At 42.7% G+C, this 23,435-nt stretch overlaps 3 protein-coding genes and 1 long non-coding RNA gene across 4 annotated transcripts in view; 3 read left to right on the forward strand and 1 right to left on the reverse strand.

Moving 5' to 3' along the window:
* The first annotated feature begins 3,899 nt into the window (after positions 1 to 3,899).
* LOC119911829 overlaps positions 3,900 to 23,435 on the forward strand; it is a 113,169-nt gene continuing 93,633 nt past the window's right edge. Inside the window, exon 1 of the mRNA XM_038730780.1 lies at positions 3,900 to 4,896. Coding sequence (XP_038586708.1) covers positions 4,860 to 4,896 — 37 coding nt within the window. The 5' untranslated portion in view covers positions 3,900 to 4,859. The remainder of the gene's footprint in view (positions 4,897 to 23,435) is intronic.
* Positions 13,139 to 14,791, forward strand: LOC119911842. The gene is made up of 2 exons (XR_005446055.1): positions 13,139 to 13,179; positions 13,250 to 14,791. It is a non-coding gene; the product is annotated as an uncharacterized LOC119911842 (long non-coding RNA).
* The window catches only part of LOC119911835 (G2/M phase-specific E3 ubiquitin-protein ligase-like), a 114,940-nt gene continuing 105,373 nt past the window's right edge, over positions 13,869 to 23,435 (reverse strand). Inside the window, exon 14 of the transcript XR_005446035.1 lies at positions 13,869 to 15,127. The gene's annotated coding sequence lies outside the window, so the exon portion shown is untranslated. The remainder of the gene's footprint in view (positions 15,128 to 23,435) is intronic.
* LOC119911836 (G2/M phase-specific E3 ubiquitin-protein ligase-like) lies at positions 19,126 to 23,294 on the forward strand. Its single transcript, XM_038730794.1, has 8 exons — positions 19,126 to 19,440; positions 19,715 to 19,790; positions 19,939 to 20,042; positions 20,174 to 20,469; positions 20,633 to 20,773; positions 21,119 to 21,333; positions 21,433 to 21,578; positions 22,960 to 23,294. Exons 1-6 carry the CDS (start codon positions 19,379 to 19,381, stop codon positions 21,133 to 21,135), a joined length of 696 nt encoding a protein of 231 aa, XP_038586722.1. The 5' UTR covers positions 19,126 to 19,378; the 3' UTR covers positions 21,136 to 21,333; positions 21,433 to 21,578; positions 22,960 to 23,294.

Consider the following 23,435-nt stretch of genomic DNA (forward strand, 5'->3'; position numbering starts at 1 on the left):
TTCCACGGTGTTCATTTGCTTTTCAAATGTATTTAGACAATAACAGCTTTCATCACTGCTTTCTTTAGTGCTGCTGTTCAACGTGCATCACCATGGTAACCTGATCACTACTGGAAGATTTCACTACGCAGGTTATTATTTAAACAACATCCCAAACAGGCGTCACAAGAAACATTTCAGTTTCCCTCATTTGAACTGAGTTTCAGTGATGAGCTCATGCTTCCTCCTGCTACAACAGCTGGATGTGCTGCTCCAGTTGTCTCCTGCTGCCATGTGGACACCGGCCAGACCGCTGACACCGCCTGGCACCACTAGAGCTTCTCAGAGCTTTCAAAGTCAGCGTCACTACTGAAACTTCAAACGCCTCCAAACTCACGGTGTTCACTGCATCTGGAAACGGTAACACTTTTAAACCTTTAGAGCCTTTAGATCAGGACAAATGGTTTTAATGTGACACAAACACACAGTGAGAAAAGTCCCCTGAGGGCCCCTCACTTTCCCTTTGGGGACAGGAGTCATTACATGTCATCAGCTGCACGTCTTTAGGATATGTTTAGTAAGAGAACATGTTGTAGTGTGAACAGGAAGTCCAACCTTTGATGGTAACATAATAGTGCTCAGCAGAGACTGCAGACTCTGGCATCATGGCCTTCTTCAGGCTGTCCTTGGATTGGACACATTACTGTCACCAGGTAAGGACAGGTAATTACTCCTGTTCATCCTGATCTGTCCTATCAGTGATCAGGGATCAGTGAGCAGCATGTTGTTAGTGTTCCTGTTGTCACATCCCGGCTCACAGAACGTGACACACTGCCAGCACTCATTATAAATTATTATTACACTAGGGCCTATATCTTTCCTGCTAATTACCTCTCTTAATAAGCTACTGTATCATACTGCAGATATCCACATTTATTACTACATTCAATGGTTTGTATAGGTCTACTTTATAATATTCTCTGCTCACTAACTTCAACTAGGCCTACCTATTATTTCTATTCCTTTTATGCCTTGCGAGTATCTGCAACAAAGAATTCACTCTCGTAGATCAATAAAGTATTCAGACTGTGAAAATGGATAGGGTAGTGGTTAAGACATATGCCTTTAGTGTTAGAGATGTGGGTTCTATTCCCACTGTGATACATGTGACCCTGAGCAAGACACTTATCCCCAAGGTGTGCCCTCTGACACAGCAATTGTGATTCCCTTTTGAGAAAAGCGTCGGCTAAATGAGTGATTACTTATGAAACAACACACAGATGTGTTTTATTTAAACACACTTTTATTACAATCCCCATCTGCTGTCTCTGACAATCTGAAGACATTTGTTTATTGTATGGTGATTACTCCGAAGTCCTGTCGGTCATGTATTGATAAGACGTTTAGAATTGTAAACGCAGGTCAGTCATTGTTTCAATGAAACCCCTACCAAGATATGTCAGTATCAAAAGTGACCAGTAGGTGTCACCATGGAGACGGGTGTCGAAGTGCTTCAAACATTTCAATGTTTCACAAAGCCTCGCTTTGCCCATCACTAGTAGATACTAACCTTCTCCTGTTAAAGAAAGACCTGATCCACAACAAAACCACGTCTCTGCTCTGATGGACAAGAGGAACTGGCAGAAGTGTGTTTCATGTCATCTGTTAATATTGATTATTGTGAAATTATTCTAATTAATGCAGTTTCATGTGATCTGATTTGAAGTGACATCATGAGGAAGAAGAAATGCAGTTTAAATCCTTTTTATTTCTTTATTGTTTCATTATTATACTGATAAAAAGTTGGACTGACTTCAGTGTTTAAGGTGTGATAGCCGCATTAGCAGCCACACATGGAAACAACAACTCACGGTGGTAACTCTTTCTTTTGTTTTGAGCACATTACATATTATACAAAATAAATAACTTGACACACTTTAGTTTTAAAAACAGTTTTATAATTTATTTGACTTAGTTTTCTATTTGGGTGCACACATTTAGTTAACTTTGTCAATTTAGTTAATTTCAGGTTCAGGTGCATTATCTTTAAGTTGTGTTCTGTGAAATTAATACCTTTCTAAGTTACCACTTCCTGGGGAGTTGCTACTGGCGGTCTCTGGCTGGCTGACAGACAAAAGGATTTCCAACTTTCTGTAAGTTGTTGAAGTAGGGGAATGGATAATTGGACTGCGCCATGTTTTCCCATATCAGAGTGTTCCACTTTTGAGATGTGTTCTTTTCTTTGCTAGTTATACTTTGTTGTTATGATTATTTGATTGATTTACCCTTCGTTTATATTAGCATTGGCTTAACATTTTTGTAGTTATTGTGGTTTGTTAATATACACTGCTCAAAAAAATAAAGGGAACACTAAAATAACGCATCCTAGATCTGAAAGAATTAAATAATCTCATTAAATACTCCTTTCTTTACATAGTTAAATGTGCTGACAACAAAATTTCAATGGAAATCAAATTTATTAACCCATGGAGGTCAGGATTTGGAGTCACACTCAAAATCAAAGTGGAAAACACTACAGGCCGATCCAACTTTGATGCAATGTCCTTAAAACAAGTCAAAATGAGGCTCAGTAGTGTGTGTGGCCTCCACGTGCCTGTATGACCTCCCTACAACGCCTGGGCTCCTGGTGAGGTGGCGGATGGTCTCCTGAGGGATCTCCTCCCAGACCTGGACTAAAGCATCCACCAACTCCTGGACAGTCTGTGGTGCAACGTGGCGTTGGTGGATGGAGCGAGACATGATGTCCCAGATGTGCTCAGTTGGATTCAGGTCTGGGGAACGGGCGGGCCGGTCCATAGCATCAATGCCTTCCTCTTGCAGGAACTGCTGACACACTCCAGCCACATGAGGTCTAGCATTGTCTTGCATTAGGAGGAACCCAGGGCCAACCGCACCAGCATATGGTCTCACAAGGGGTCTGAGGATCTCATCTTGGTACCTAATGGCAGTCAGGCTACCTCTGGCGAGCACATGGAGGGCTGTACGGCCCCCCAAAGAAATGCCACCCCGCACCATTACTGACCCACCGCCAAACCGGTCATGCTGGAGGATGTTGCAGGCAGCAGAATGTTCTCCACGGCGTCTCCAGACTCTGTCACGTCTGTCACATGTGCTCAGTGTGAACCTGCTTTCATCTGTGAAGAGCACAGAGCGCCAGTGGCGAATTTGCCAATCTTGGTGTTCTCTGGCAAATGCCAAATGTCCTGCACGGTGTTGGGCTGTAAGCACAACCCCCACCTGTGGACGTCGGGCCCTCATACCACCCTCATGGAGTCTGTTTCTGACGTTTGAGCAGACACATGCACATTTGTGGCCTGCTGGAGGTCATTTTGCAGGGCTCTGGCAGTGCTCCTCCTGCTCGTCCTTGCACAAAGGCGGAGGTAGCGGTCCTGCTGCTGGGTTGTTGCCCTCCTACGGCCTCCTCCACGTCTCCTGATGTACTGGCCTGTCTCCTGGTAGCGCCTCCGTGCTCTGGACACTACGCTGACAGACTCAGCAAACCTTCTTGCCACAGCTCACATTGATGTGCCATCCTGGATGAGCTGCACTACCTGAGCCACTTGTGTGGGTTGTAGACTCCGTCTCATGCTACCACTAGAGTGAAAGCACCGCCAGCATTCAAAAGTGACCAAAACATCAGCCAGGAAGCACAGGAACTGAGAAGTGGTCTGTGGTCTCCACCTGCAGAACCACTCCTTTATTTGGGGGGTCTTGCTAATTGCTTATAATTTCCACCTGTTGTCTTTTCCATTTGCACAACAGCATGTGAAATTGATTGTCAATCAGTGTTGCTTCCTAAGTGGACAGTTTGATTTCACAGGAGTGTGACTGACTTGGAGTTACATTGTGTTGTTTAAGTGTTCCCTTCATTTTTTTGTCTACCCCCTTTTTGTCAGAATGGCCTGATCAGCCACTATATAAGTCTCAGTCTTGTTAGGTCTGTTTAGTTCAGCTTATTTTAAGGTTATGTTACCTGAGTTAAGTTCTGTTTAGTTGACCTCTTTTATGGCGCAAGAATTTTTCTTTCTGACTCCTCATGCCTGACAGCTTGGTCCCTCACAAATGGCATAAATCTCTGTCAACTGTTTGTGTCTCTGACATTAAAATGTTTTCTTGAACAGAAAAAGCTTGTGTTTCCTGACGGCTTCAGTCATTTAGAGATTGATAAAGAAGTTTAGTTCTTGTGCAGATAATCAACAGGACTGAAGGTTCAGCTTTCTGTCTGTCAGTCTGAGACAGAAACTGGACCAACAGCTCTGACAAACATGAGGAAGCTGAAGCTCCTCCTCTTTCCTCAGAAGAGATCTGTGGTGATCTGGACTCATTCCAGAGAGCTGCTTTAACAAAGTCTGAACCTGAACTCTGAGCTGACAAACTCACAGTTTCACTTCACAACAGCTGATCACAATCACTTCATCCACTCTGAGGATTAAAGTGAAAAACCATCATCAGTGGACGGAGAGACAGAGTCTGGCCCAGCTGCCTTCTGTCTCCTGAACAGTCTGTGAACGTCCCCCTCCAGGATGGACAGAGGTGTCCAGGTGGTGGGTGAGGAGGAGGGGCCTAACAGCAGCATGCTAGCTGCTAGCAGGTGTGTTAGCAGTTAGCTCAGCAGCCACACCTGTCTGTCACAATAATGTTTGTGTGAAAGCTGCTCAGCCAGTTTCTTCACATTCCAACAGCTGCTTCAGTGGAAACAGTTTAAAGTGAAACTCCAGTTTTCTCCTCACAGAGTCAGCAGATTATCAGGAGGAGGAAAGGGACAGCTGGCTGTGAACTGATGTCCTCACTGTGTTTCTGAAGACTTCCTTTAGTGAGAAGCAGATTAACTTTGTGCTTGTTGTAGTTTCTACAGGAAGATGAAGATGTTTGTGGTGTTTGTGATCCTCGTGCACGGTAAGATAACCTTCCTCCCTCTGATCTGATCATCCCCTCAGTCCAACGTCACGTCTTTAATCTGGGTTTCTGTCATCTTCACTTCATCAGTCTGTTTCAGCTCCATGACGATGTTTTCTTCAAATAACATGAGCAACATATTAAAGGCAGCATGTTTTAATGTTTCTTTAAATCCTCATGAATGTAGAAGACGGTCCAGTCAGACTGTCCTCAGGTCTTCAGGATTATATCCCTGTAGGTTGCTCACAGTCTTCTAGGTTATATCACCAACAGTAACACTGATCCTCTGCTGACAGCAGCATCACATGTGGATCGTCTGTCTCATCTGTATGAAGTGTCTCCAGATGTCCATCTGTCCTGTCTTTTCCCTGAGTATTATGGACTCCCTCTGAAGACGTGATGGAGAGATGGAAGGAAGAGATGTGAGGAAAGGAGTTCAGACAGTGAACACACTCATTTTAACACCATGTTGAGTCAGAAAACAGAGTCCATCTAAACAGTGAGAGCAACATGACAGCTGAGGTGCTTCTGTTATTTGTCAGCTGCTGTTGGTTTTAAACTGTGCTGATGTGGTTTCACAGCAGTTAATCAGCTGCAGTGTCCAATCAGAGACAGGACCAGGTTGATTTCTGGGTCACCTGAGGATCCAGGAGGAATAAGACATGAAATAAGGCTGCTGTGATTGAACCTCTCTGTCTGTGTGACCTCACAGTTTCCCAGCATGCCTCAGCTGTGGAGCTGTATGAGGGGGAGGAGTTTGTCCTGCTGCCCTGTGAGTTGAACACTTTTGACATGGACGACCCCACAGTGGTGTGGAGCCGCTATGATCTCGATCCTCCAACCGTCCACCAGCGTCAGCAGGAAGGTGATGAACTTAAAGACCAAAACCAGCTTTACAGCGGCCGAACATCCATGATGACTGACGCTCTGGAAACTGGAGACCTCAGCCTCAAGCTGACAAAACTCCAGCTCTCTGACAGCGGCACCTACACCTGCACCGTCAGAGTGTTTGGATATCAAGAGAGAGTGAGAGAGATACAGCTGCAGGTCAAAGGTCAGCAACAAACCCTAACAGCTGCTGTAGATACAGGTCAGAGGTCAGAGGTCATGTTCTTTATGTTTCTGGTTCCCACAGAACGATTTCCATCCTGGGCCAAAGTTCTCCTGGTTCTCCTGGTTCTCCTGGTTGTTGGTCTTGTTGCTGCTGGGGGTCTTCTGGTACATTTCCGGCAGTATTTCATGTCAGGTATGTCACTACTACTACACCTCCAGCATATGAAGGTGTAATTGGAGCAGAACAGCTGAACACTTGTGACAGGGGAACCTGTAGATGTAGAAATTAGTCCCACATGTGTTTCAGTGATACTGAAGTCACAGAGAAACAAAAGTTTTTCTCTCTCCACAAACACAACAGCTGCTCTTCTCAAGTTCTTCACGGCAGCTGCACAAATCCTGTTCTACGAATCCCAAATAAAGAAACCAGAAGTGGAAAGAGACCAAAATACTCTACTGAAGTAAAAGTACGTTTTCTTTGAAGGACAAATAAAGAAGCTCATTTAAAATGTACTCAGAGTAAAAGTTACTTAGTTACTTTTTAACCTCCTCAAAGAACTTATTTATTCTGATTTAATTAAATTGCAGTCTTTTGTGATTTCATAAGGGAACAAAGCCGTATTACGTTTTCTATTTTAGTTTGTTTGACAGATACTTTGCCAAAACAATGTTAGAGACCTTTTATGTTGTTATGAGAAGTTTTTGCTTCATGATGAAACAGATCAGACTCTGGTGGGCCGCCCTGGACTGTATATGAAGTCATGTCCCTATTTACATTCAAACAGATGGTCATTTTAATGGGACTTCAGGCGTTAGTATAATTAATTTTTTATTAACACAGGCCTAAGCATTATTAACTAGTTACCAGCAGGTTGCTAGTGCCAACCAACATTAGTGATGTCTTTTTGGTTAATTTGAGCAAAGCCTCTTACCAAACTATGGAAACGTATTTTACCAGCTACCTGTGGTCCAAGCAGGGTGTGAACTACAGAGGAGCTCGGCTCCTCTTAATAAGACACCACATGCTGTTGGTGCCATTAGTTTCTGTTTTTCTGTATCATCATGGATCATGTGTCTGATTTTACACATGATGATACTGCAGCAGGAGTCACAGTCAGTCTGTCTTTTAAACACAATGTGTGGATGGCAGATCACGGTTCAGATCAGTGCCTTGAAAATAATCAAGGTCAGCAACGCTCAGAGCTAATCTCACTGACAAATACATTTCCTGTGACTCCTTCATAATAAAAGTCAACTGGTGTTTCAGCAGTTAGATGCAGCAGCAGGAAATGTTCAATTGCATTAGCAGCAACTTAATACTGCAGTTTTTCCCTTGGTAATACTGCAGATATGTAAATACTGCAGTACTTTGATCAGTGGGCCACAGGCTCAGTCAGCACTGTGTTACCTCATTAGACGATAGACAGTGACTGAACAGACATTTATTTAATGAAAACCTTCAGATTCTAACTTTAATAAAGATTTGATTGAGTCCATCTGACAATAATACTCAGTGATTTAATAAACAGTCAGTTGTGCTGTTGATTGTAGAGACACCAAAGACAACACTGTCTCTGTTAGATGGAACAATGGGACATATTTCAGAGTTCCTGCTGCTGTCTGTACAGCTGATGTTGTGCTTTGTTGTCCTCTCAGTCTACCAGGTGGAGGTGGATTCAGGGGTGGAGTCTGTCCTGCTGCCCTGCAAAACCACAGTTCACTTGCCTGAAGACGTCACAGTGGAGTGGAGGAACAGAGACAACATGATGGTCCACGTATATAAGAACGGCTCTGACCAGCCTGAAGAACAGATCAGTTTTTACAGAGACCGAACAGAGATGAAGAGAAACCTGCTGAGACCTGGAGACCTCAGTCTGACCCTGAAATACCCCATAGATGAAGACAGAGACACCTACACCTGCACCGTCTACAGCAGGAAGAGAAAAATCCTGATGAGGAAACAAGTCCTGCTGCAGGTCAAAGGTCAGTGCTGTAGCCTAAATAGTGAGCGTTGCGTCTCCTTCACTCTAGTGAAGAACTTTGTGTGTGGCTGTGACATGAGGTTACTGTCTGTGCAAACACATGAAACACGACACAGTGCAGCTGCTCGGCCCCAGTTACTGGTCAGGGAAGCGAAAACCAAATGGCCTGTTTCAGTCCCCAGCTGATCAATCTGCACATCTCTAGCTGTAGAAGGTGACTTACAGTCCAACAAGCTGCTAAACAAGCTAGGTGATGTTATAACATCGTGGGCTCATGGAAAAATGATCAGTTATCAGGATTAATTTCTTAATGACTCAGCATCATCTGTATTAAAGACTAAAGAATGAGTTCATCTGATGTTTAAAGTGAATAAAACAGCCAGTCTGCTTAACATTACTGCAGTTTCACAACTACTGAAGGATCAAACTGGTTTTCTGCCACCGGACTCCTGAGAGGGAAAGCAGGCAGAGGACCAAACCACTTTAGATTGCGTCTCTCACAGTTGAAGTGTAGCTATGATAAAAATAACAGACCTCTACATGCTTTGGAAGTAGGAAAACCTGCAAAATCAGCAGTGTATCAAATATTGTTCGCCCCACTGTAGATATCATTACATTATTAATGCCAAAACTGTTTCAACAATAACTGACTGGGAAATATTCTGTTTGTTAAATGAATGCACGGCATGGATTTACTTAATACACAAGTGTTCATATTAGCAACATGCTACAGGTGGTGAATAATAGGCCTTATCATACAGCTGCATCTGTATCAAGGGAAGCCACCTTAATATTTTATAATGATACATAGGGACCTAGGTTACCCACAGCAGTGAGGGCCAACGCCAGGCTGACAAAATAACATCAGCTAGTCAGCCATTAGGACAGTTAGCCGAAGCTGCAGCTGCATCAGTAAACTATGCTAGCTACATAAACAATGTCAAATAGCTTCTGCTGCGCTGTTGGACTCTGAGACGTCAGCAGGTGACAGTCTCACTTTATGATAGCGGTATGATTATAATATTATCATTAACCTTAACTGGAGCGTAACCCAGTATAAACAGTAGAGTCTAAAAGAGTTCATTAGAAGTTAATCTGAGATTAAAAGTCATTTCATGTTGATGAACAAGGTAAAAACATGGAGATGTATTTTATTAAAAACTGTTATATGTTGTATGATAAATAACTCTAACACGATAATGTTGAGTTAAAAACAGCATTTTTATGTTCAACTGGTAAAACTGTGCTAATTGAGCTGGAGTCTAATAGTGGGCTGTCATTGGTTGGAGGAGTGCATGATGGGAAATCAAGGTCAGGAAAGGAGGAGAGCGGCAGAAGGAGGATGGCGTCTTTGAGCCCGGGAGTGGAAATGTTTGAAAATGTTGAGAGTATGGCGAGTGAACGGGATGGTGAGCGAGGAGAACGGCAGGAGGTAACATGGAAGAGACCAAGAAGGAAGAACTCTGTGTCCAGTCACAGTGAGTCGGAACAACAGAACCAACTGAAAAAAGAGAGGAAAACAAACGGGACGGGAGAGAGGAAAGTGGAGATGGAGTTCAGAGAAGTTTCTGGTAGTAAACTACATCCAGTGAAACTTCCAAAGAGATCGGACACATTAGACAAGCAAGATTTCTGAGTAAAGGGAAGATGTTGATTGAAGCAGTCAGTAGAGTTCAACAGATACTGAAGATGAAGACCTGAATGAAGTTCAAATTAAAAGTCCCGTTCCTGGGGCTAATCGTAAGGTTAGAGGAGCGATCAGTGGAGTTCCATTAGATATTGCTATTGAAGAAATGAAGAAAGAAATGAAAGGAGACAGAGTCACGGCAGTGAAGCGTCTTCCTACTAGATATCAGGGGAAATTAGTTGATAGTCTGTCCTACTGCAGTTTGAGGGAGACGTGCCTCAGAAAGTAATGATTGGCTGCATGAGCTTTAATGTGAGGGAGTTTGTACCTCAGCCGTTACGTTGCTTTAAATGTCAGAGAATCGGACATGTGGCAGATCAGTGTAAATCTAAGGGTGTGCTGGAGAACATGAATATGGCCGCTGCGCAGTAGTCACTAAAACTAAATGTTGTAACTGTGGGGGGAACATAGTGCTGCTTACCAGGGATGAGGAGTTCAAAAAAGAGCAAAAGATATTCAGAGATACAAAATAAAGTATCATACGCTGAAGCAGCAAAACAAGTCTCATTGATAGTGACAGCAGATTCTCAGCAAAGGACTTCCCTAAACTACCACAGACGCAGAACACGAGTGCCATAAAGTGTTCACATAAGTGTGCAGTTAAAGACGATGCTCTGATAGTGGAGAAGTTTCCATTTGTAGCTTTCATAGGTTTGGTAGTGAACGTAGCGCTGCAGCAGACAAAGAAAAGGTCCAGGCTGAGGACTATTGTTGAGGCAGCAAAAGATTATTTGGGGATCACGGAGATGACTGTAGACATGTTACATGAAATGTCAGCACCGAATGACGGAACATCTCAGTTTAGTGACTAAGTTCATAAAGGGTTTCCTTATCCTTCAGTGGAACGCCAGAAGCCTGATTGCAAACGCACAAGAATTTAAGAGAAATGTGCAACAGTTAAATGTAAAGCCTGACGTTATCTGTATTCAAGAAACATTCATAGTTCAGATAATTTGACAGAAGAAGGTAAAATCAGAAGACGGCAAACATTAGCTAGATACCCGGAGGTACTCGAGAACAGAAACTCTAATCAGAGTCCTCTAGATGAGGCCTTTACCGTGCCTGAGCTGAGGAGGGCTCTGAGTAAGAGTAAAAGAACGACACCTGCTAAAGACAATATGAGCTTTACTATGATAGAACATTTAAATGCTTCTGCATTGGGTAAAGTACTGGAGTTATTGAACAAGGTTTGGGAGGAGGGGAAGCTTCCAGTAGGGTGGAAAGAAGCAATTATTATTCAGATTAAGAAACCTGGGAAAGATCCTACAGATCCTGATCATTACAGACCGACAGCTTTAACTTCACATGTGTGTAAAACCATGGAGAAAATGATTCCAGAAAGAATAACATACTACTTAGAAAGAAATGAGCTTCTTTCAGCACTTCAGAGTGGATTTAGAAGGGGGCGTAGTACTCTGGACCCTTTAATATGTTTGGAAACTGATGTTAGGAAAGCTCAAGCTAATAAAGAGGGGGTGCTAGCTGTTTTCTTTGATATAGAGAAGGCGCAGGAGGTCTTTTAATACAGCGAGATAAAATGGGTATTGGAGGTAAAATGTAGAACTGGATCAAAGGTTTCTTATCTGGTAGCTACATAATAAGGAGCAAATATTACAATTACTTAGATATGTATACAGACGGATCTAAAGATGAAGAGGACGAGGGAGGAATAGGAATATATATATAGCAACAATGAATGTAAGCGTTGGGAAAAGATGACCTGATCAGGCTTCAGTGTACACGGCAGAGATGATGGTGATTATTGTAGGACTGCGGTGGGTTGAGGAAGTAAAACCAGACAGAGGGGTGTGTTGTGTTGATTCTCTAGCAGCCCTTTATAGTATTCAAAATATGAAATCTGATAGAGAAGATCTAATGCTAGAAATCCAACAGAGTTTATTTAGATTCCAGACACTACGGATAGATGTGAGATTCTGCTGGGTACCTGCCCACGTAGGTATAAAAGGGAATGAGAGAGCAGACAAAACAGCTAAAGAATCAACCGGGACGAACGATGTCATAAATACAGCCCTTGGAAAAGGAGAAGCTGAGGCGATAATCAGAAAAGAAACCATGAAGAAATGGCAGGACGGCTGGGATGTGGATAAAAGTGGAAGGAAATATTACAGCTTGTAAAAATCTATTAATGCTCAGGGAACAGAAGAGAGGAGAGCGTTTTAACCAGGCTGAGGTTTGATCATACAGGCTTAAATAAAACATTGTTTTAATGGGCAAAAGTCAATCAGACGTAGGAAATACAGGGATGAGAGGATGAGGCTGAATCAAAAGATGAGTCAGGCAGGAAGGAAGTGAACCTTGAAGGTTTATTAGGCCCAACAGGAGACGGAGTAAAGGACACACAGAAAGCTGTAGCACAATATCTGAAAAATATAGAGATATCAGAGATAGTGAGAGCAGCTGATGTTGGGGAGGACAGACAAATGTGTTGTAAATTATTACTGATGCAGTCAGAAACTCTCCAACCTCTTTGCAACCTGCAGCTTTGGCTTTTTTATCCAGCGCCCAGCAAAGTAACTTTAAAAAATAAAAGGACCAATATTTCAGTGTAAAAATGCTCAGCAGGTGATCAGAAATGACGTCATAACAGGAAACCAGAATAATCCAGGAGATCATTTCCATGGATGGAAAGAATGAGATCAATAAGTTATTGATTTCCAGTATTGATCAAGAAGAAAGCTGAAAGAAACCAAATGTGTTGATCACTCAGAACAAAGAAATGCAGCTTTAATAGTTTGGATCAATGAAAGATTGATGCTCAGTTCTCTTCACATCATGTTGAAGCCGTTTGGAAAGAAAAGTGGGCTCAGAGTCGGCAGAAGAAAAGGCCAAATATTGATGAAGCAGGAAGAGCAGTTTGGGATCAGATCCAGATCAGATGTTTGTGTGTCTCGGTGTTCTGGACTGATGTTGAACATGTGGAGCTGAGATTCATTTACAGAACAGAGATGAAAACATTTGAAAGCTTCTTCTCTTCAAAGTTCAGCTTTAGATCCAGAAATGTAAAAGTCCAGCAGCTCAACACTGACAGGAGACATTACTGTGAAGCAGCACATGGACAAAACAATCCCAGCAGCATCAAGACTCTGATCATCTCCAACAGCTTCCTGTGTTTCTGTCCCCTGTTAGCTGCTGCTCTCATCTGCTTCTGTCAATAAAGTTATTCAAACTGCTGCTGCTGTCTGTGCAGCTCATGTTCTGCTTTGTTGTCCTCTCAGTCTGTCAGGTGGAGGTGGAGGAGGGGGCGGAGTCTGTCCTGCTGCCCTGCAAGACCACAGACAACCTGCCTGAGGACGCACAGTGGAGTGGATCCACTATGATCCCTATGAGAGGTCCACGTGTATCAGAACGGCTCTGACCAGCCTGACCAACAGGACCAGGTTTACAGAGACCGAACAGAGATGAAGGAAGACCTGCTGAGAACTGGAGACCTCAGTCTGACCCTGAAATCCCCCACAGACAGAGACGGAGGACGATACAGGTGCAACGTCTACGACAAGAAGGAACACCATGAGAGAGAAACAGTTGATCTCAGGGTCAAAGGTCAGTATGCAGACTGAGGTCAGAGTCTCTGTGTTTGTCTCTGTCTGACTGTCCTCTGTCTCCTCTGCAGAGAGAAGCAGGAACAGAAGCAGCTCCGCTGATCCAACTCCTCTGATGGCCGATCAATCTGTTTGATCTTTGATCATTGATCCGATCTGACTCTGGATCAGAGAGAAAATGGAGGTGAAGCAGCTGATGGAGGACGGATGAAGACAGGAGGACGCTTTGTCAGCTTCTTCTTCACTCTGACTCCTCCTACTGACTCTCACACACAGTCTACACACTCACTATTGATTCCTGCTGATCAGTGATGTCAGAGTGAGGTCAGCGTGATGTCACATGGCTTGAACGGGCGTGTTTCCTGTGAACCTCCCAGCGGCTGGATAACAGCTGCGGCTCTCTGGATATTTGTGGCTCGTTCTAATGCGTGCAGTCAAACAAACTTTATTTCTACAGACACAGAGAAGTCAGCAGCTGCAGGAAATCAGAACCACTGACAGGAAGTTAAGAGTCAAGTTAAACCACATGTCAGAACTTTCTACAGCAGCAGGATTTAGAAGATGCTGGAAGCTGCTGTCTTTAGATTTTGGACCCGTCACAATTTGTCACATTTTCTGAAGCCACAACAAATCTTGTTGAAAGGAAACAGTTGATTGAAGGTCCAGTTTCAAACGAAGAGTCAAAGCTTCTCTTTGTGTCGACTCCTTTAATGAGAACATTGAAAAGGACTCGAGTCCAAGTCTCAAGTGTCCAGCTCAGATTATTCCAGCACCAACCCTGGCAGGATGCAAGTTAAACAGAAAGCAACACATTTAGTGACAGAACAGAAAGCAGCCAGCTGTTAAAATGGACTCAGAGAATGAAGACACAATAAGATTTGATTCAGTCAGACTTTCACAAGAACAAAGGTTTGTTCAGCCTGAACACAAATGTGGTCTGTAGTGTTTTTGTAGTCCCTGTTTATTCAGCGCCTCTTCCTCCTCACTACACACTGGATCAAAGCACAGCAGTTAAACCCAGAGGCCTCCAGTGGACCTGGTTCAGGCCTCTGAAACATCTGGACTCTGTGATCTTTGTCTTCCAGCGTTGACATTTGGAGCAGGTATAAACAGACGTCACGTGATCTAGTTTGTTTGAAGCGTACCGAGTCCTTCAGACGTTGATCTCAGAACTCAGCAGAAACTCCACTTCTTTAGTCTCTTTCCTCCAGGTTCTGGTTTTTCTCGTCTCTCTGTTCATTCCTCAAAGATAAAGCTGGATTTTTCATTGAAGCTGAAACATTTCAGTAAATATGCCAGATTTAGCCAGAAGGCTGTTTTTCATCTGTAGTCAGTACAAGTCAACACAAAACAGACAACATAGTAAAACCAACCCAGGGACCAGTAGACTCCAGCACAATATACTAGCAGTCATTATGTTCCAGTACACAGGTCATGAACTGTTACCAGAGGAAATCAGAAGCTTACAGTAATCTGTTGGACTCAAAGATGTTATGTTATTAAAGTGCTGTTTATGCACTCAGATCTAATTCAATAATCTGGTTTCCTGCAGCGGTTTGAAGCCAAAATAAACATTTTGCTGTGATTTCATTTCAATAAACTGATCAAAATGATGCTGATTTGTTGAACATATGAATTCCTGCTCTGTCAGGTCTGTCTTCAAGATGACAAGCAAACATCTTTTAAAACGCTTGTTTTCTAAATGGAGTTCTGCTCAGTCAGGGCGATGCTATGCTAACTTGTTTCAAGTACGACGACGGCTGGAATCATCTATCAGACACAGATTCATTTTCAGACCTCACCAGGTAGTTCAGCTTCCCGCCTCTCTTTTCTCCCAGCATCCTCCTGTCTCGTCTGTAGAAATATGAACTAGTGGTCCACGCGGTCCTTGTGGTCCGGACCGGTTGCCGAGGGGTCCGTTGCTGGTCCAAAGCCACTGCACACCTCCTCTGTATAATAAAAGCTTTATTTGTAGAGCACTTTTCAACACGGGGAACAAAGAGCTTTAAAACAATCCATCTGTCAATAAAGGAAAATAAATGAGGCGTCACACAGTGAAAGCTTTTTGTAGAAATGTGTCTAAGAAGTGAGATGAAACCAGGAGCAGACTCTGAGCCTGTAGGGGCCCTGACAGCAGAGACCCTGTCCCCTTTGGCTTTGAGCCTAGACTTTGGAGCAGTTAGCAGAGCCCTACTAGAGGATCTCAGTCTGCGTCCTGGCTCATATGGGGATAAAAGCTCAGAGAAGGTGCGTGCCCATGTCTGGCCTTAAAAGTGATCAGAAGGATTTTAAAGTGCGTCCTAAAAGAAACAGGAAGCAGGACGCTCACACTGGGCTGATGTGCTCACATTTTCTGCAGCGAGCGGCAGCATTTTGGACCAACTGTAGGTGATGAACTGATTTCTGACTCAGACAGGTATATAGGGAGGATATCGGTCTGCGGCTGAAATGAAAGACTTCACCTCGGCCGCATTTCTCAAATGATAAAAACAGAACAAGCTTACATGAGGTTCAAAACACAAGTCCTAGTTTCTGGCCGAGCTTCTTGTTCGCTTGGGTTTGTCCTGATTTCAGAAAGGAACGAACATCACAGAGGAAGACGCAGAGATGTTGATCCTCACAGGTACGTGAATCTAAACTATAACGTGGTTCATGCTGAACTTGAGCGCTCACTCTTTCTACACATCCTGGCAGAGAACGCTGGTGAGCTCCCAGCATCCTCTCCTGTACCTACTGAACGTGAGCGTTAAAGCGACGAGCGCCAAGAAATTTACTTTACGCAGCGCCTGGATTCACTTTCTTCTCGTCTCTGTTCATTCAGGATAAAGGAGGATTTTTTATTGAAGCTGAAACATTAAAACTTGAGCTGACATGTCTTCACCTCAGCTGGAGCCAATGTGACAGATGGAAATAATGTGTTTTACCAGTAAGTCACAGCAAGCATTTGAGTAAGCAAAATAGAAAAACAGTTAACGGGTTCATATTTAGTCATTTTAAAGCCATCCTCATATTTTAATGGTTTATCATATGTTATGGTTAAAGTTGTTATTGTAAGTTGCAGCAGTCACAGAACAGTATTTTACTGTTATTTCTTATTTTTCATGTGCAAAATGTCATTCTAACAACAGCAGCAGTCAGTGTGAACAAGAGTGTTGTAGTTACTAGAGGGCTCCAGCAGGGGGAGCGTGAAACTGTTGCGCTATGTTACGGTGCACCTCGCTCCCTCCCTTCAGTCATTACACACGTGATCTGAGGAAAGTTTCTGTCCGGAAGTCTTCATTCAGCTACTCCCCTTTATGGAACGCCAGCTAGCTCACAAACACGTGACGTTTGACACGTGGACAACATGTGGACAAAGTGCAAACAACGTGTGGTTGACGTGTTAATTTTTCACATGTTGTCAACCGCTATTAAACATGCTAAGGATCCTCTAATTTCTCTTTTTCTTCCTTTAGCATGCAGCCTATAAAAATGTAATATTTGGATTGCTGTTTAAGACTTAAAATAAATTAGTATTATTATAATAATATTATTAAAGTTATACATTGTTTTCATCAAGACAAATTGCCCCCTTTTGCTCATTTACTGCCTATTTTGATAAACACATCAGAGGGAATTCATGCTTTTTACACCATTCATCAACTTCAAAAAACATGAACAGTTGTGCGGGGGAAAATAACAGCAGTGGTACTCATTTGATGTTGGTGTAGGAAACAGACCATTGTAAAAAATACTGTATGTCTAAAACAACATGAAGCTTTTTCAGCATTTTAATGTAATTTAGGGCTTTGACCAGCAGGGGGCACATTGTGACTAATTATGGGGCTTGTTAAAACCTAAACGGACCTTGTTTAGATATTAGGCACACATATGTACACAGGTGATATTACCCTTTTTGATGAAATGTATAGCTTCCAAAGACTGTCGGGATTAGAATGAAAGTTTGTAATTAGGTCAGTAACTGATTTGACTTTCCTGACAGCAGATGTACACTACTGTGCCAAACTCCTAGGTCGTCCTCATCTTATTAAAGCCTAAAACCTGAGACGTGTTTAGCCAGTTACAGCCTATTATACATAATAAGTTAGATATAATAATGTGGTTCAACAGTTTTAATTGTGCGCAATATTGTGCAAATGGTCTGATGGCTCTTGTTAAATATCAGCAGACTCCTCATTGTTGGCAATAAAATCACGAGTGTGGCTATCCATAGCTGCTTTCAAACTGCATTAAACTCGCTGTATGAAAGGTACGAAGCGTGAAAGGGGGGTCTGATTTGATCCACCTCTGCGCCAGGAACATGGGTAGTAACAGAGACGGAACGATGTCTGTGTGAAAAGCCACAGCCGGCATGCTGGTGTTGTGTCTGTTGGTCTTTTTCTGTCACAGCGCTGGTTCCGCAAAAATCGCATCACTATGTGAAAGCATGGTTGCGGGATTATGCTGCACGCTTTTGAATGAGCAAAATCGGCATATTGGAGATACTGGGGAAATGAAAAATCATCATTTGTAGCTTAATGGATGCAGATCAAACACTGGAACACACACACACACTGCAGCACATGCTATGTTGTGAGCATGTGAAACAGTCACTTTATGACCAATTTGTGGAAGTGGGGGGGAAAATTCTCCCAATGTGATCAAACAACCTTCTAGGTGGGAGTCCTGCACTTTAGCAATTGAGCTAACTGAGCACCTGTCAGGATCGCTGGGAGGGCAGAGCAGGTGAGAGCCCAAATGCATGACACAGCGCTGAGATATAGTTCAAGGGTATTTAATCCAGGGCAAGTCAACACAGGCATGAACCAAACTCACGAGTACAAGGAAACCGGTACATCCAAAAACCCAGAACAGGTAATGCATCAACTCGCAGAACAAACGACAACCGACTGAGCAGACATGCGACCGTGAACAGAAACACCAGACATTTATACACAGGGACTAACAAGCAGGGCGGGAGCAACACAGGTGACTGGGATCAGGGTTAACGAGGCAGAGAGACAGAAGGGGAAACAGAGAGGCTGGATGGCAGGCAGATTACTGGAGGTGAGCAGACATTACACAAGTACTGAACACTGAACATATCAAGGTAAGAAGTAACAGATCAGAATAATAAAAATAACAAACTAACCCAGACACCATCAGAGATATCACCACTAAACTAACACCAACAAGGAACACAGACTGAAGATAAAACAGAACTCAGATCAGTCGTGGGCAAAGCACTACAGAAGTACACAGACCAGGAACCTGTTTCAGAAAGCAGGTTCAACAAACTCTGAGTGTAAACCTGAACTCTGGGTTGAAGAACAAGTTCACTGATCCAGTTACATTTAAATTGCCGTTTATAACATCCAATATGACTATTAAAAAAAGAAGACTGAGTTAGATCACTCATGTCATGAGTGTCATAGATTGCCCACCAGGTGGCGCTTTGCAGCTCCCCTGTTAACACTGCGTCACCACAAAAACCACAAAAGAAAACATCAGCTTCATTTATAGTGAAATGAAATCTCAAAGTTGCAAGTCCTGGTTGTAGACAGTCATGTAGTATTGGAGACATTCAAGAGCAGGTCACTGTATCGTAGACGGTGTGTTTTAGAGCCATATGGTTGAGAAATGGTTTCTTGTAGCTTTGGATAGAATTAAGAGTGCTGGTAAGGGGATAAAACTAGATGTGAATATGCTGCATTGAAAATGGTCAATATGTGTAAGGTAAAATACACATGCTGCTTCTGTTTACAGATGGCTGAAAAAGTTCCACCTTCTAGCAGCAAATATTTATTGATGAGCAGTTGTTTAAATGTTCAGTTGTTGAGACCGTAATCTATTTTATTAACATAATCCAATTAGGAAAAGGTTTTAGAAAACGGCCTGTTCTAAGTGTAGTTTATACCAGAAAGCGGTCTATTATCCAAATCCTTTTCAAAATCTAAATATCAGTTCTTTTTCACTTTAAAATCTGCATTGGCCCCCAAAAACCCATATCAGTCGGGCTCTAGTGTAAACATCCAGATCAAATAAACAATACGTGTTGTTTTTGTGTCTTTAGGATGCAGAAGAGGTCTCGAACTCTGGCCAAAACCTGGACCAAGATGATATGGGGCACCCATTTTAAGCTCTTTCTAGGCTTGTTGTATATTTCATAATGGCATATTGCATCTTTGGCCAACAAATGGGGTGTTCTGGTATTTTGAAGGATGAACAGGAGGTCCATACTTCACAAAACTGCCTGGAGAGACCTAATACAATGGCGAGGGATGTAAGTACAGTTATCAGCACTATCATTATCTAATTAACATTTTTTATCAAAATTATTACCCAACCAAAAGTAATTTCCTTTTGAAATGTTAAGACAAGCGATTGTTGCCATTGTAATGTAACAGTAAGCATGTTTTACAGCTCGAACGTGAATCTCATGACACAGAGAGAGTGGAAGTAGCAGATGATGATGCTGATGTAAGCTTTTGTCTTTACTAGGGACTGAATATAAAACTACTAATATAATGTTTTTACATTTTTAATGTTTCCTCTAGGATTTACATGAGTGGCGTGCACTTCACAAGACAAGATGAGGAATACATACAAAGTCTGCAAACTGAGCAGGAAAGGGTAAGCACACAGCAGTGTTTTATAAAATGTCCCCTCTTCGCCCAGGTAAAGTATGTTAAACACTTACGTTAGTGCAAGCTGTAGGCCTATATTTTGTAATGTTGTATTTAATGGTAATGTCTTTACTCAGGTGTTTGTGTTTTGTCAGGACACTCTGGTTCCTGAAGAGACCCCTCCTCAAAACATCTCATCTGGGTCCTCTGATACCACTGCTGGCTTCCTGGATTTGAGTCATGTCAAAGAAACTACCGAGTAAGTGCTAGTTTCATACTTCCATTAATGGATTAAATGAGTCGCGGCCATCAGGCCAATAAAGTGCTACATACACATTTTGAATGTTGCAAGTCCCACCTGAAAAAGGTTTCTGGTGGTTGTTGTTCTAGACCAGATCTGAAAACCTTACTGACAACTCTGGCATCAAAAGTCTGGATTGGAGAGACGCCCAGCAGTAATATGATCAATGTATGCAGAGAAAACATAATGGATGGTGCCATGCGAGCCTTTACAAGAAGGAGTTTCAATCCAGAGGCCAAATTAAGCGTCATATTTATGGATGACTTCATGCAAGCAGAAGGTTCAGTGGATGAGGGGGGCCCTACACGGGGGTTTTTCCGACTGCTCTCAGAGATAGCAGCCTATTTACAGGGCCACAGTAAGAACCTGTCCCTGGACAGCCACGGTTAGTACCCACACATGCCATTAATCTAAGTCATATTCTAACAAATTGATTGTATTCCTGGCGGATTAAGATTTTAGATTTGAGTTATAAACACCTTATTCTGCAGAGATTTGCCACCTGTTAACCACTGCAAAATGTATTGTTCTACATTTCCATTATGCAGCATTACACAGAGGTCTCTACAGAACCTATGGAGTTATGATGGCTGTGGCGCTGCTGCATGGAGGAGTGTTGCCTTCTTTTTCCGGAGAGGCTCTACCAAAACCTCTGCTCTACACCCACATTACCACCCGCTCTCAAAGAGGTAGCACATCCAGATTTGACTTATGTTTTGAGGAAAATGCTTGGGTGAGCTCACATCAATATTTATTGCTGGAAAAACAAACCTGCATGGTGCCACATACTGTTTAATAGAGCACTTGCTTCTGTTTGATTGGGCCCACTGGTTGACTGGTCACAATTTTGTTGTGCGACACTCCTGATTGACTTAACCTATGGAAATTGCTTGGTTCTCATCACTGGGGTGTGTTGGGCAGATGTGCTTTTTTAAATGTATTTTCCTTAACATGCTGTCGTATAAATCGTGTGTGTGAGACATGGTACCTTGCAGGACAAACATACACCTTCTAATCATTTTGGTTCTTTACAGACTTTCTGAAGGACTGAACACACTTGGTCTCCTGGACCTGATGAAAATTCACGCCAGCATCTTGAAGGAGGTGTTTTCTTCATCTGAGAGGCCTCTAAAGGCCACAGACTTGATCTCCCTGTTCCAAGTGACACTGTCCCCTCCTGGAAGCAACCGGTGGCGCCTGGAGAAGAGAGTGGAAGGGTACTGGAGAGACTTTCTTCTAGATGTGGAGGGTAAATAAAGGATTCACTCTTTTTGAGTGACTCTGACTTGCTGACACAAACCTGCAGATCATCAGATGTTAATTATTGTATTACCTCACTATTTTACAGATGGTGTGTTTGAGGTCACAATGGAGCAAATTTTGGTGTTTGCCTCTGGAGCCGACAGAGTACCCGCTCTTGGTTTTTCTCCTCACCCAACGCTGAACTTCATTCACGACGCAGGGCGGAAGTACCCTGAAGCTAACACCTGTCTTGTAAATTTGAAACTTCCTATCCATGACACTTACAGACAGTTCGCCAAGTTTATGTGCGATGGCATTATTCACGCTCCCACTTCTGGTCTGGCTTAAAGTCACTGACAGCTATTTTCATAATGGCTGAACTTTGAATGTCCTGCCTGCTAACGTTGTTCTCAGGTGATGATGTTAAGATGATTTGAGGTAATTGTCTACTGAGGTCTGTAGTTGTTGACCAGTGTGACACGTCCTAATTAAAAGCTCTGAATAATCAACCAAAGTAGATGAGGTTTGTTTCAGAACTTGAGCAATGCTGTTTGAAAGTGCATCTCTACTAATAAACTGCAGCCACGTCTCCCTATGCTGCCAGCAAGCTAACTGCTAGGTTGTAGGCCTGGTATTGTAGGAAATTGGAGATATTTTCCACGTGGCTAAGTAAATAACTGTTTATCACTAACTACGTTTTGTAATGTCACATGTTTAAGTTTAACGTTTCAGCGGACAGCTTTAGGACTGTAACACATTGGTGATTGAGTTTCTTGCCATTAACGTTATGACTTTTAATTATTATTTTTAGTTAACGTTATACCGGGAAGCAGATTTTTATTACTTGGTAGAAACCATCGACTGTAGAGTCCCAATTAAAGACAGGACAACATTTACTGTTAATACCATGAAACTGAGTGCCAGATTCCCCAACCGGCCAACCCCTTTTTCTTTCAACCTCTCTGGCATGCTCCCATTCGATACTGATATAACGTTACATTTTAATTATTTTTAGGCGATGGAACATTAACCTTACTGACTGTGTTTTTAAATAAGGAGCATCTGTGCTGGAGGGGTTTTCTGACTGCTAACTGTTAGCTGTGGTGGTGGGAGGCGGCTGGTCCGGTTTGAAACGGATCGCTGGAATGTATTTCCCCCCCACCCCTTCATAAGTCAACGTGTCGTGGAAAAACTTGTTAAGAGGGACATTGTATGAAGGGGACGTGAACAGGACGGGCAGCTTGTCTAGGAAGTTAGTAAATGCAGTAGCAGTTCTGGCATTAATAATGGAAGAGAAACTGCAGAAGTCCCAATGATGCGAAACTATGAAACTGTATTTTCTGTGAGATATGACACTAACTAGTTTTAATCTGGAGGTCACACGCACCCCCCCACCCATTCTGTAAAATCTCTTGCACCCAATATCGGTCAAATTAGAGCTAATATAAATCCGTGAATGTGCAAACTAGCCATACAGATATATGATGCTCTTGTACAACCTATAGGTGACTGTAACAATGTAGCTTCAGGTTCTACTCAGTCATGCTCCACTCACTTGTGCTCAATTGGATACAGATTGATGGGAATGTAATTAAGATTAGTTTGTCAAAAATGTCACATTTTTGTTCCTCAGACTAGAGACCCTTGAGAGGAGCATCAGATGGGCAAGAGGGAGGATTCTCCAGTTGGACGATGCAGATGAACTTCTTCCATTAGTGACTCAAGAAGGTGTTGACTTTTGCCTAGAGATTACGTCATGCATCATGGAAAGGCTTTCAAGTTTGGAGACGCTTAAAGGTGGAATTGTTTTCAACATGCGTAGTCCACAGCTTGTCGTCCTGACTTTAGATGGCTTGACTGACTGATCAGGAGGTCTGACCAGTGTGATTGTTAGTGTCTGTGATTGTACAGGTGCTTAGAAGCTATAAAAAATGACTTGACCTCAAAATAAATACCAAAGCGAAATAAGTGTGTGAGCGTGTGGTAGTAAAACTAAAACTGCTTGCCTTCTGAACTACTTACACACTGTGTTGACTTATTCATCTTAATTCATAACTAAAGGACTGCCTTTGTAGATATCTTTAACAAACAAGTACAAAAATGCTCCCA

The sequence above is a fragment of the Micropterus salmoides genome, unplaced genomic scaffold, assembly GCF_014851395.1.
Source record: "Micropterus salmoides isolate LMB-PRFRI ecotype aquatic unplaced genomic scaffold, ASM1485139v1 Ms_hic_scaffold_2, whole genome shotgun sequence".
Taxonomy (NCBI): Eukaryota; Metazoa; Chordata; class Actinopteri; order Centrarchiformes; family Centrarchidae; genus Micropterus; species Micropterus salmoides.